The sequence below is a fragment of the Cherax quadricarinatus genome, chromosome 14 (genome assembly GCF_038502225.1).
Source record: "Cherax quadricarinatus isolate ZL_2023a chromosome 14, ASM3850222v1, whole genome shotgun sequence".
Lineage (NCBI taxonomy): Eukaryota > Metazoa > Arthropoda > Malacostraca > Decapoda > Parastacidae > Cherax > Cherax quadricarinatus.
In genome coordinates this window covers 49,167,923-49,181,407 of record NC_091305.1, presented here as the reverse complement: position 1 = coordinate 49,181,407, position 13,485 = coordinate 49,167,923, and the positions used below count along the sequence as shown (strand labels likewise).

The 13,485-nt window shown below is 41.0% G+C and overlaps 1 protein-coding gene across 3 annotated transcripts in view; it reads left to right on the top strand.

The window, feature by feature from the left end:
- Positions 1-13,485, top strand: part of Nup160 (nuclear pore complex protein Nup160) — a 418,270-nt gene that overhangs the window by 102,321 nt on the left and 302,464 nt on the right. For all 3 annotated transcript variants that reach the window (XM_070084997.1, XM_070084995.1, XM_070084996.1), the window contains exon 4: positions 11,463-11,586. In XM_070084997.1, the coding sequence (XP_069941098.1) occupies positions 11,463-11,586 (124 nt within the window). The remainder of the gene's footprint in view (positions 1-11,462; positions 11,587-13,485) is intronic.

Below are 13,485 nucleotides of genomic sequence, written 5' to 3'. Positions count from 1 at the left end.
ACATTTAGAACTTTGCATTTGTCTATATTAAACTGCATCTGCCACTTCTCCGACCACTGCATCAGTCTATTCAAATCTTCCTGGAGTGCTCGAATGTCCTCGTCAGAATGAATTCGACGGCCTATTTTGGTGTCATCGGCAAACTTGCCGATGTCGCTCTTTATGCCCTCATCTATGTCGTTTATGTAGATTGTGAACAGCAGGGGGCCCAACACTGACCCCTGTGGAACACCGCTCGTGACGCTTCCCCACTCTGATTTCTCCCCATTTATGCAAACTCTCTGCTGCCTCTTTGTCAACCATGCCTCTATCCAGGAAAAAATTTCTCCTCCTATTCCATGTGCTTTAATTTTCCTCAATAGTCTCTGATGTGGGACCCTGTCAAAAGCCTTACTGAAGTCCATATACACAATATCATATTCGTTACCATGATCTACCTCCTCAAATACCTTAGTGAAAAAAGTTAATAAATTCGTAAGGCAGGAACGTCCCTTTGTAAAACCATGCTGAGATTCGTTGATTAATTTATGCTTTTCAAGGTGGCTACGAACTGCCTCGGCAATTATTGATTCCATAAATTTTCCCACTATGGAGGTTAGGCTTATTGGTCTATAGTTCGAAGCTAAGGACCTGTCACCTGTTTTGAAAATAGGTATCACATTTGCCATTTTCCACTTATCTGGCACCATGCCAGTTTGTAGTGATATGTTGAAAAGATTAGCCAAAGGTGTGCTAAGCTCCTCTTTACATTCCTTTAGAACCCTTGCATACAGTGGTTATGTACATCAGTGTAGAGACAGGATAGCGCTGACAAGGAGGGCACGTTGAGGCTCGATCATAGTAGAGGAGACTGCATTCCACTCTTAAGTAGTGGTTGTGGAATGCGAGGCAGTATGAACATCTGAGTATGAAACAGCTTAAGGTGTGTAGTGAGGGGGGGGGGGTCTGCGGCAGGACAGTGTTGCGTCACGCAGTACATCACCCACACCACACTACCCACTCAACAATCAGCTTATGTCTCCTCCTCATACACAACAATACTGTGAATACATAAATATAATAATTAGACATGACATGAGTATATATAGTTAATATGGGCTGGAGGGATTAAGTTACTTTACTGAATTTGACATAGCAAGTAACAAAAGGTATTTGGGCATAAAATTACGTTAATTTAATGTAACTGATAATTATTAAGGACGAGACAGAGCGTCAGCAATTACATTACAATGACCACTTATGTGTTTTATACTAATAGAATAAGGTTGGATTCTGAGGGCCCACCTCATGATACTAGCATTTTTACTTTTCATGGTGTTTATATAAGTGAGTGGATTGTGGTCAGAAAAAACGTTAATTTTAAATGGGGAAGTGCCCAAATACACGTCAAAATGTTCTAAGGACACCACAAGAGCTAGAGCCTCTTTCTCAATAGTGGCATAATTTTTTTGGTGTCGTTTAAGCTTAGATGAATAGTAACATATAGGATGGAGAATGTCAGTGGATGTTGACTGTTGGAGTAGCACAGCACCCACTACATAACCACTCGCATCTATATGTAAAAAGAAGGGAAGATTGAAATTAGGACTTTTCAACACAGGAGCAGAGGAGAGCAGACGTTTCAACCTTTTGAACGAGTCTGAACAATCTCTAGTCCAGGTGAACTGAACTTTGCTACTAGTAAGCTCAGTGAGAGGAGCTGCAATCTGAGAAAAGTTTGGACAGAACCTGCGATAATATCCTGCCATACCCAGGAATCTCTGTACTCCTTTCCTATCCTGTGGCACTGGAAATTCAGAAATTGCACGAACCTTAGCCTCAATAGGAGCAACCTCACCTTGGCCGATACAAAAGCCTAGATAGGTAATCTTGGCTTGACCAAAACTACATTTGGCTAAGTTGACAGTGAAGTTGTAGTGCGCCAGTCTCTCAAACTCGTCACTGTACACCACTAAGTCGTCAAGGTAGGCTTCTACTCCTTCCAAGTTGTGGGTCAACTCGTTCATTATACGTTGGAATGAAGAAGCCGCGTTACATAGGCCGAAGGGGGTGACGAGGTAGTTAAACAATCCATCTTGAACAGTAAAAGCAGATATTTCTTGAGCACGTTCAGTAAGCGGGACTTGATAATAGCCTCGTAAGAGATCTAAACGGCTGACAAACTGGGCTCCTGACACACGGTCAATAAGGTCGTCAATGCGAGGTAGAGGATAACCATCAGACAAGGTGACAGAGTTCACTTTCCTGTAATCAGTGCACATCCTAAAACTACCGTCAGGTTTAGGCACTAAAATACAGGGAGATGCCCATGGACTTTTACTGCGCTCAGTAAGTCCGTGAGACAACAGAAAATCAACCTCTTCTTTCAATGCTTTATGCTTTGTTGGACTCATCCTATATGGTGATTGCTTAATGGGTGATGCTCCCTGTACATCAACGTCATGTACACCCAGAGTACAACGTTTAGGAACATCACCGAACAATTCAGGGAAATGCAAAATCATGTTTTTAATATCACCAGCTTTATCACTCCCAAGGTTACTAAGAAAATCGTCTAGTGATTGTAGAGTCACTGAATTTTCTAAACGAACCTCTATACCTCTAGAGATGTCAGGTAGACTGACGTTTTCTTCCTCTGTCCTAGGAAGAATAGAAGTAGTAGGTAGAGGACTAGCGTAGTATGCCTTAAGCTGGTTAACATGGTACACATGATTAGATTTCTTTTTCCCAGGCGTACATATCAAATAATTTACGTCGCTAAGCCTTTTCACTACTTCCAGGGGACCATCATACCTGGCTTGTAGAGCATGACCTGGTACTAATTTCCGAGCCATCACCTTATCTCCTGCTTTAAAAGAACGAGAGACAGCACGCTTGTCATAATGTTGCTTCATTCTAGCTTGGGCTGAAACTAGGTTTTTCGAAGCTAGCTCTCTAGCGGCTGTCAAATGTTGCTGCATTAATGAAGGTGAAGTACTCAATGATGGATTTGATTTTCCTGTCCACACGTCTTTCAACACTGCGAGAGGACCACGCACTTGGTGTCCGAATATTAATTCAAATGGACTAAATCCGAGACTTTCTTGCTCACTTTCTCTCATAGTGAACAGAAGAAAAGGTGTACCCTCATCCCAGTCTCTAGAAAAATGTTCACAATAAGCTCTCATCATGGATTTCAGTGTCTGATGAAATCTCTCTAGAGCACCTTGTGACTGTGGATGATAACTGGTTGAAAGTACAGACTTTATTCCTAGGTGGGATAATGCTTCTCGAAAGATCTTAGAAGTGAAATTAGATCCCTGATCTGATTGTATCTCTCGTGGCAATCCAACCTGGGAGAAAAATTTCATCAGCGCTCTCACAATAGCACGAGCATTAATTTTTCTCATAGGAATAGCTTCGGGATAGCGTGTTGCAGCATCCATAATAGTAAATAAGTACAGTGGACCCCCGCATACCGATTTTAATCCGTGCAAGAGGGGTCATTGTTATGCGAAATAATCGGTATGCGAATGAATTTTCCCCATAAGAAATAATGGAAATCAAATTAATCCGTGCAAGACACCCAAAAGTATGAAAAAAAAAATTTTACCACATGAAATATACATTTTCCTACACACAAAGAGAAGGATACATGCACAATAGTAGAGTAGTACATGCACAGTATATATTGTGCATGTACTACTCTACTAAATGAAGAATAAATGACACTTACCTTTATTGAAGATGCAGTAATGACTGATGAGACACTGTGTCCTGGGAGTGCCTTTTCCTCCTGAGTACTGTAGGTCCTGTTTGGCATTTTCTTCCAGAACAGGCCTTATCACACTGTGTATGCCACTACGATTCTTAAATCTCTCAAACCAACCTTTGCTGGCTTTAAATTCACCAATATGAGCACTAGTTCCAGGCATTTTTCCCTGTTCACCTGGGTGTTAGTCGACTTGTGTGGGTTGCATCCTGGGAGACAAGATTAAGGACCCCAATGGAAATAAGTTAGACAGTCTTCGATGACACTGACTTTTTTGGGTTATCCTGGGTGGCAAATCCTCTGGGGTTAATTGTTTCTTGGTATTCTCAATAAGCCACACCAACAACGGTGCTACAGCAGCAGCAGACGATGCTACAGCAGCAGCAGACGATGCTACAGCAGCAGCAGACGATGCTACAGCAGCAGCAGCAGCTGACGGTGGTACAGCAGCAACAGACGATGCTACAGCAGCAGCAGACGATGCTACAGCAGTAGCAGACGATGCTACAGCAGCAGCAGCAGCAGCTGACGGTGGTACAGCAGCAACAGACGATGCTACAGCAGCAGCAGACGATGCTACAGCAGCAACAGACGATGTTACAGCAGCAGCAGACGATGCTACAGCAGCAGCAGACGATGCTACAGCAGCAGCAGACAATGCTACAGCAGCAGCAGCAGCTGACGGTGGTACAGCAGCAACAGACGATGCTACAGCAGCAACAGACGATGTTACAGCAGCAGCAGACGATGCTACAGCAGCAGCAGCAGCAGACGATGCTACAGCAGCAGCAGCAGCAGCTGATGGTGGTACAGCAGCAACAGACGATGCTACAGCAGCAGCAGACGATGCTACAGCAGCAACAGATGATGTTACAGCAGCAGCAGACGATGCTACAGCAGCAGCAGCAGCAGACGATGCTACAGCAGCAGCAGCAGCTGTACCACCAATAGTAGCGATGGTTGATTGGGGTTTATTATACAACTTGGCCAGCTCAGAGACACGCACTCCACTTTCATACTTATCAATGATCTTTTTCTTCATCTCTATTGTAATTCTCACCCTTATTGCTGTAGGGTTGGCACTAGAAGCTTTCTTGGGGCCCATGGTCACTTATTTTCTAGAAAAAGCACCGAAAACACTGTAATAATACGAAATATTCCGATTGTATGCTTGGATGTTACCGCGGAGGCTGGCTGGTAAACAATGCCACCGGCGGCACATGTGAGGCTGGCTGAGGGCGCACATTGGACGCGTCTCGGACGAAAATTGGTGAGCGGGTTTTTAAACGGTATGCGAGGCAAAATTTTTGCGATTAAAGCAAGCGGTATGCGGATTAATCGTTATGTGATGCCATCGGTATGCGGGGGTCCACTGTATTGGTTTCCTAGTTTGGTTCTAGGCAAAGGACCAACACAATCAATAATAAGACGTGAGAATGGTTCACCATGCACGGTGATAGGAATGAGAGGCGCAGGTGGAGGTGTGTGCGCTGGCTTGCCTGTCACTTGACACATGTGGCAATGTCGCACATGATCAGCTACTGTTTCCCTCATTTTAGGCCAAGTAAAATGTTTTGCCAGTTTACCGAGTGTCTTCTTGACACCCAAATGTCCTCCTATGGGACTATTGTGAGCAAAATCAATGGCTTGTTCATGAAATGTAACTGGTAACACAACTAGATGCTTGACTGTGGAGGAAACACTATCAGCTGACAACTTACATGTATTTTTCTCCATCAGTACACCGTTACTGTAATAGTAACAATTATCGAGATCCTTTGCTTCACTCTCAGTAACTGCTATATCTCTGTCTTTCCAGTGACTGATCAACAAACTGATCCTTGATTAAATCATCATGAGTAAGAAATTTAACGTCAGTTGTGTCCTGACTAGGTTGATGACCGGGGGGAGTCAGTGTTAATGATCCTGGGCGCAGAGCGTCACGAAACAACATATTCAACCCCAAATCATTGTAATCCACTAACTCAACAGGAGACAAGGATGGTTGTTGTATCTTTGACATAGATCTAGTAATTGCGCTGAGAGGAAATAAAATAGATTTCTCTCTACAAGCTTCAATGGCATAATTATCATCAGTGTTATTATCAATCACAAGTGGTTCTTTACATATACCAGCATGAAGGATATCGTTCCCTATCAACAAGTCCACTGACCTGATGGGAAATACACCACTGGATATACCCACTGAAATATAACCAGTATAATAGCTTGTTTCAATATAAACTTTGTGCAGAGGCACTTTTATAACAGCCCCTCCATAGGCTTCTAACAATACATCTATCTTGCAGTAGGTATCGTCAGTTATGGGCAGTACATCTTCTCTTAATAACGTGAGATAACTTCCAGTGTCTCTGAAAGAAATTATCTCAGTTAGATGTGATTTGTCAAATCCTACTTTATCTCTCGAAAAGTAAGGACTCATCGCTGAACGAATCTTTTCGTCAGATACACTTTCTGACGCTAGTCATCTATCCTGAGTAACATTATCTAAAACAGTAGGATAAGAGGAATTGCTAGGATTTTGGTGCCTTTGTTGCTCGGAAGAGGATACGACTTGAGTGGGGGCGCCAGCCGCACGACTGCTTCTCGTATCTCTTTCTAACTTATAGCAATACTCTCTAGCATGTCCTTTTCTGTTACAATAGGTACATTTAACTTTCTTCTTCTCGATACCAGATTTCTGTCTAGCCACAGAGACAGATTCAGGATTGTGAGTTTTCCTGGTAAAGGTACGAGAAGTTACAGTAGCAGGTACATCAGGCCGGCAATGAGCAGCTGATTTAGGTTGCCAGCTTCTAGGACAATCTTTAGTTACCTTGTTTCTCTGTTTTTTAGTACGTACAAGTTTGTGAGAAATCTCGTAATTGTCTGCTAATGCTGCAGTTTCCAGAATATCTGAGGTAGTATGATCGATCAGATATTCTTGTATGTCAGCAGGCATACAGTTGTTAAACTCTTCGTGTAGTAACAACTGAACAAGACTGTCGTAGTTGTTACACTTGGCAGACCTACACCACCTCTGAAATGCAACTTTTTTCTTACGAGCAAACTCTACACAAGTTTGATCTTGTCGTCGTTGTAACGTACGAAATACTCTTTGATAACTTACAGGTAACAAGTTATACGTCTCTAGAATTGTTTGTTTGACAACGTCATAACTAATGTACTTGGCAAAAGGTAAGGCTGCAGTACAGGTTTGAGCTCTTCCCGTCAAAGCAGTATGCAACATTGTTGCCCAGTGCTTACGTGGCCAATTCATAGCACGTGCCTGGTTCTCAAACACATCAAAATAGGTGTCTAAGTCACTTTCAAAAAACTTAGGAACCATGGATGCAGCTTTCTGCACATTAAATGTGTCCTGTGATCTATCAGTCTGTTGTCTTCCCAGACGAACATTTTCTCTCTGGAAATCTTCTTCGTTCAATTTCCTCTGTGCCTCTATTTGTGCAGTCTGCAACATAAGGAGGCGTTCAAACCTCTCAAACTGTTCCTGAGTGATAGGACCAGTGGGTAATGGAGGAGTAAGGAATCTAACGTGGTCTGGACGGTCCTTAGGTTGGACACTTCGTCCAGCCGTCTCTAGAGAGTCTAGATCTGGTCTAGGATAAGTAGATACAGGTGTATCATACACTGTACTAGTATTAGGCTGTGTCATACTACCAGCTATACTCTGTGCTATAGTGTCAGTGAAGGAAGGAGCGAGCGAGAACTGATCTACACTAGGCTCAGACACTAGGCTCACTTCTGCTCTAGTTGCTCTTTCATCTTCATCAAATAGTCATACTTCCTAATTGTGACACTAGGCTTTCTGAATCTGAATCATAAGCAGACATCTCTGTATGAGCAGGAAACAATATATCTTTAATTAATGCTCTGACAGTTTCAGCTGTGTAATTCCTGTTATACGTCACACCGAGATATTTGGCTACTCGCCAACACGTCTGAAGTTTTAATGTACTTAACTCAGACAAAGTCAGAGTATCAATTAACTGTTTCACTTTGGCATACATCACAAAAATAATTGTACTACGAGAGAGCAATTATGGGAAACTATAATCCTAATAGGAATTTTAGTGTTGGTTGTCTTAGAGCTAGAGCTCATAAACAGTATTTCCATCTCCTTGGATCAAGAGACTCAGTCAAGTACATACATCCACCTGGTATGTTGTACAAGACTAAACTCAAAGTCTTCAGATTATGAAAGTACTCAAAGTGTTTGATCATAGAAGTACTAGTATGTCAAACTGGACAATTTCTCCAACACCTTGGATCAAGAGCCTCCCTGACAGTTTCTCCAACACCTTGGATCAAGAGCCTCCCGGTCAGGCCCCCATTTGTTACAAAAAAACGCGATTCTAAAAGCTTAGAGATCTCCAGTGAATACTAGAAAGGACTGCCCTTCTAGCATCCAGCCTGTTACTGGGTTTTCGTAACAAGTAGTCAGTATCCTTGTCCAATTATCCATTAGAAATCAGTAATATTCAATAGAGCTTCAGGATTACAACTGGTAAGCTACTAACTAGAGAAATTAAAATTTAATAAATTTATTAAGTCTAGAGGTATATTGTCAAATTAAATTAATCACAGCAATGAAAATAAAATCAATCTCTCGAGTTCAGTATTATTGTGCTGAAAGCACATATCACATTTATAATTCGTAAGTACCGTCTGGTACATTAACATTTAATAAGATATTACAAATATGTACAAGTAAGTGTGTATGTGTGTAAGCGCTCTAAGTAGTTCACTATGTCTCAAGACTCGACTAGACTTAAACAAGTGACTGACAAAGTCCTCACATAAACTAACTTCTTGACCGACTGGCAACCAGAACAGTCTGCTTGAACAATGAAAAGAATGCTAAGCCCAATAGCCATATAACAAGCGACAGTGACACAATCAGGATCAAGGAGATAATATAACGACACTAAGCAGGGACCATCAGCAGATCCTCCACAAAAGTTACAAAACTCCTATACTACTGAATCTAAGTTCAGCATAGGAAAAACCTTGACTGTGACAATACACAGAAACCAGTACAAAATTAGGTCAGAAGCTATAGCTCGGGACCTGAGATGTTCAGAGTGTCTATGTGGCACACAACCTCAGTACAACGTCGAAAATCGCTAAGTCTATACAATGTTCTGTGAACAGAGTTCTACAGAACTAACAAGAATAATGAGGCAGACAATCTCTCCGACCATCAAGCGAGTCTAGAGCAGACTGAATACTTCACGAGAGGTGAGGACACCCCCCTCGATCACGTGATAGCCCCGTGGACAGCACAGCTCAGAAGCCGGCAGTATAACGAGCGACAAGCGATAATTACAGTAGTTTGACAATCAAGACTTGAACTGAGCACATATTATGTACATCCTAACAACATAAGTCAAATAAGAATATAAAGCAATATATTTACGATTTAGCTATTATCGCAAATATAAGCAATATAAAATTATATGAAAAGATAATATACATTATATATATACATAATAATCATTGTAACCCATTCAGGGGTTGCAACATACAGCAGCACCAGACGATGCTACAGCAGCAGCAGACGGTACTACAGCAGCAGCAGCTGACGGTGGTACAGCAGCAGCAGCAGCAGCTGACAGTGCTACAGCAGCACCAGCAGCTGACAGTGCTACAGCAGCACCAGCAGCTGACAGTGCTACAGCAGCACCAGCAGCTGACAGTGCTACAGCAGCAGCAGACGATGCTACAGCAGCAGCAGATGATGCTACAGCAGCAGCAGACAGTACTACAGCAGCAGCAGCAGCAGCAGCAGACGGTACTACAACAACAGCAGCAGCAGCTGACGGTGGTACAGCAGCAGTAGCAGCTGACGGTGGTACAGCAGCAGCAGCAGCTGATGGTGGTACAGCAGCAGCAGCAGCTGACGGTGCTACAGCAGCAGCAGCTGACAGTGCTACAGCAGCAGCAGCATCAGCAGTTGACCATGGTACCATAGTATTTCGATAATATTTCTCACCCTTTTTACCACAGGGTTGGCACTAGAAGCTTTCTTGGGGCCCATGGTCACTTATTTTGCAGATAAAAATCACCAAAAACACTGTAATAATACGAAATGTTTCGATTGTATGCTTGGATGTTACCGCGGTGGCTGGTTTGTAAACAATGCCACCGGCGGAACATGTGAGGCTGGCTCAGGCCTCACATAGACGTGTCTCAGACGAACAGCGTTGAGCGGGTTTTTTAGCGGTATGCGAGGCAAAATCTTAACAATAAAATGTATCGGTATGCGGATTTAATGTTATGTAAGGCCAACGGTATGCGGGGGTCCACTGTACTACTGTACATCTGTCAGCCAGCAGGGATGTGGTTGCAGGATCTTTGATGCACATCACCACATTGACCTTCAATTACGTTATTGTCATTGTTTTTTACAATTTTGAGACCTATAAGAAGTTTAGGTGCCCTTTTCTTGGGGGGGGGGTCAGATGAATGTATTACAGCTTTTCCCATATGTTCTTTAGTTTAGTTTACATGATGTTTGATTACGCACTGTTTCCAGGAACGTAACTACCGTTTTATCCTACAGTCTACTGTACTTAGCAATTTTAACCCCTTGACTGTCGCAACCCCCCAGTCCTGAGGTGTCTCCTGGTGTCACAAAATTTAAAAAAAAAAAAAAAATTTTTTTCTTATGAAATGGTAGAGAATCTTTTCCCAATTGTAATGACACCAAAAAAACGAAATTTGATGGAAATCTGACGGAATTATGCTCTCTCGAAGTTAGCAACCTCGGCAGTATTTACAAATCGGCGATTTCCCCCACTTTGAGCCCTATTTTCGGCTAATTCCGTTGTTCCAGTCGACCAAACTTGTAGCTATTTCTTTAGAACTCCGTTTTTTCTATCGATTGAGTACAAGAAACTGCCCATTTACCGATTTCAACTACCCAATAATGTGGTCAGAAATTTGCAATTTGGCCAATTTCACAAAAATTAAAAAATATGACAATTTCAAAATAAGGTCCAGAATGAATAATGCAGACATTCCTGGCTCTAAAATAACATTTTCTTTGTTCATCAGTCATGTCTTCAGGCCCCTCTGATATTACTCTTGCTTTCTATTTTGAATTTTTATTCAAACAAAAAATAGAAGACTTACTATTATGCAGACTACTGCAATACTGTAATAATTGTATAGATAACATCAACCCATTCGTGACTGCATATTAGAATGGCTAGTTGGACATTTATTGGACAATGACATCATTTGTTTACTTTTGAACATCGGCAAAAATCAAACATTTCCCATACATTGAGCTCCATTTTCAGGTTCTTTTTATAGTAAAATCAATCAAAATCACCTCTATTTCTATAATATGTTTTCCATTCTATCAAATGAGACCAAGAAAACGAGAATACAACCATAAATACCATACGAAAATAGACCACAAATTCGGCATTTTAATTAAAAAAAACGGTCGGAGTTTTTTTTTCTCATTATGCACTGCGTGCTCCAGGATTTTTTTTATATGGTGCACACTGACCACACAGACCCATTCTCTCACATGTGGGCCTACCAGCTTTCTCCTGCTTGATTTGAAGCCGCTAGAATTTATGAGTATATATACGTCAAACACGGTACCTCATAAGACACATATATATACGGCTGCGACAGTCAAAGGGTTAAGATGTTAAATTGTTTGTATTTACAGATTTGCTGACACGCCTGTCTTGGAAGGATTGAGTGTTCATGAGACTCATAAGTATGTTTACATTTTGCTGGCGACAGTGTCATCAGTACATCGTATTCGTCTGCCTCACCCTCAGACACCACAGGTTAGTAACAGTTTCTTTTGCCTGGGTAATACATGACTTGCTAATAATGTTTGTTTTCCTAAGAGAGGTGTTGTCGTATACAAAATCCTTGATAAAGTCACATCTGGCTCCTTACTACTTACACTGATTTCTTTACAAACCTTTGGCAAAGTGTGGTAAAAAACCTTAATATGGCTATTAATCGTGGTGGGTGTTGATTGTGTTATGTGGTGCAGGATGTGGCAGGTGTGTTGTGTGGTATAGGGTATGGCAGGTGTTGTGTTGTACAGGATGTGGCAGGTGTGTTGTGCAGGATATGTTGTGTGGTACAGGATGTGGCAGGTGTGTTGTGTTGTACAGGATATGGCAAGTTTGGGTAATTTCCAGTAAGGTAGTCTTTCACCTGAGTTTTTTGAGGTTGGGATTTTGCTTGCTAGTTCTGATCCTGCATTAGAGTAGAAAACATTTACAGTGGACCCTCCCTTTTCATCATTAACCCTTTGACTGTCGCAACCCCCAATCCTGAGGTGTCTCCTGGTGTCGCAAAATTTAAAAAAAAAAAAAAATATTTTTTCTTATGAAATGATAGAGAATCTTTTCCCGATTGTAATGACACCAAAAAAAAAAACGAAATTTAATGGAAAACTGACGGAATTATGCTCTCGCGAAGTTAGCGACCTCGGCGATATTTACAAATTGGCAATTTCGCCCACTTTGAGCCCTATTTTCGGCTAATTCCATTGTTCCAGTTGACCAAACTCATAGCTATTTCTTTAGACCTCCATTTTTTCTATCGATTGAGTACAAGAAACTGCCCATTTACCGATTTCAACTACCCAATAATGTGGTCAGAAATTTGCAATTTGGCCAATTTCACGAAAATTAAAAAATATGACAATTTCAAAATAAGGTCCAGAATGAACAATGCAGACATTCCTGGCTCTAAAATAAAATTTTCTTTGTTCATCAGTCATGTCTCCAGGCCCCTCTGATATTACTCTTGCTTTCTATTTTGAATTTTTATTCAAACAAAAAATAGAAGACTTACTATTATGCAGACTACTGCAATACTGTAATAATTGTATAAATAACATCAACCCATTCATGACTGCATATTAGAATGGCTAGTTGGACATTTATTGGACAATGACATCATTTGTTTACTTTTGAACATTGGCAAAAATCAAACATTTTCCCTACTTTGAGCTCCATTTCCAGGTTCTTTTTATAGTAAAATCAATCAAAATTACCTCTAATTCTATAATGTGTTTTCCATTCTATCAAATGACACCAAGAAAATGAGAATACAACCATAAATACTATACGAAATTAGACCACAAAGTCGGCATTTTAAATAAAAAAAATGGAGTTTTTTTTTTCTCATTATGCACTGCATGCTCCAGGATTTTTTTATATGGTGCACACTAACCACACAGACCCATTCTCTCACATGTGGGCCTACCAGCTTTCTCCTGCTTGATTTGAAGCCGCTAGAATTTATGAGTATATATACGTCAAACACGGTACCTTGTAAGATGTATATATACGGTTGCGACAGTGAAAGGGTTAATCTGTTCCAGAGAGATCGGCGAAAACTGAAATTGGTGAAAACTGAAACCATTTTCCCCGTAAGAAATAATGTTAATCCAATTAATCCGTTTCAGACACCCAGAAGTACAGTGGACCCCTGGTATTCGATATTAATCCATTCCTGATAGCTCATCGAATACCGAAAATATCGAAAAGCGAATCAATTTTCTCCCTTAAGAAATAATGGAAATCAAGTTAATCAATGCAAGACACCCAAAAGTTTGAAAAAAAAAAAATTTTGCCACATGAAATATTAAGTTTAATGCAATAGAATAATTACAATAACAATAATGATAGAATAATAACAATAGAATAATTGACACTTACCTT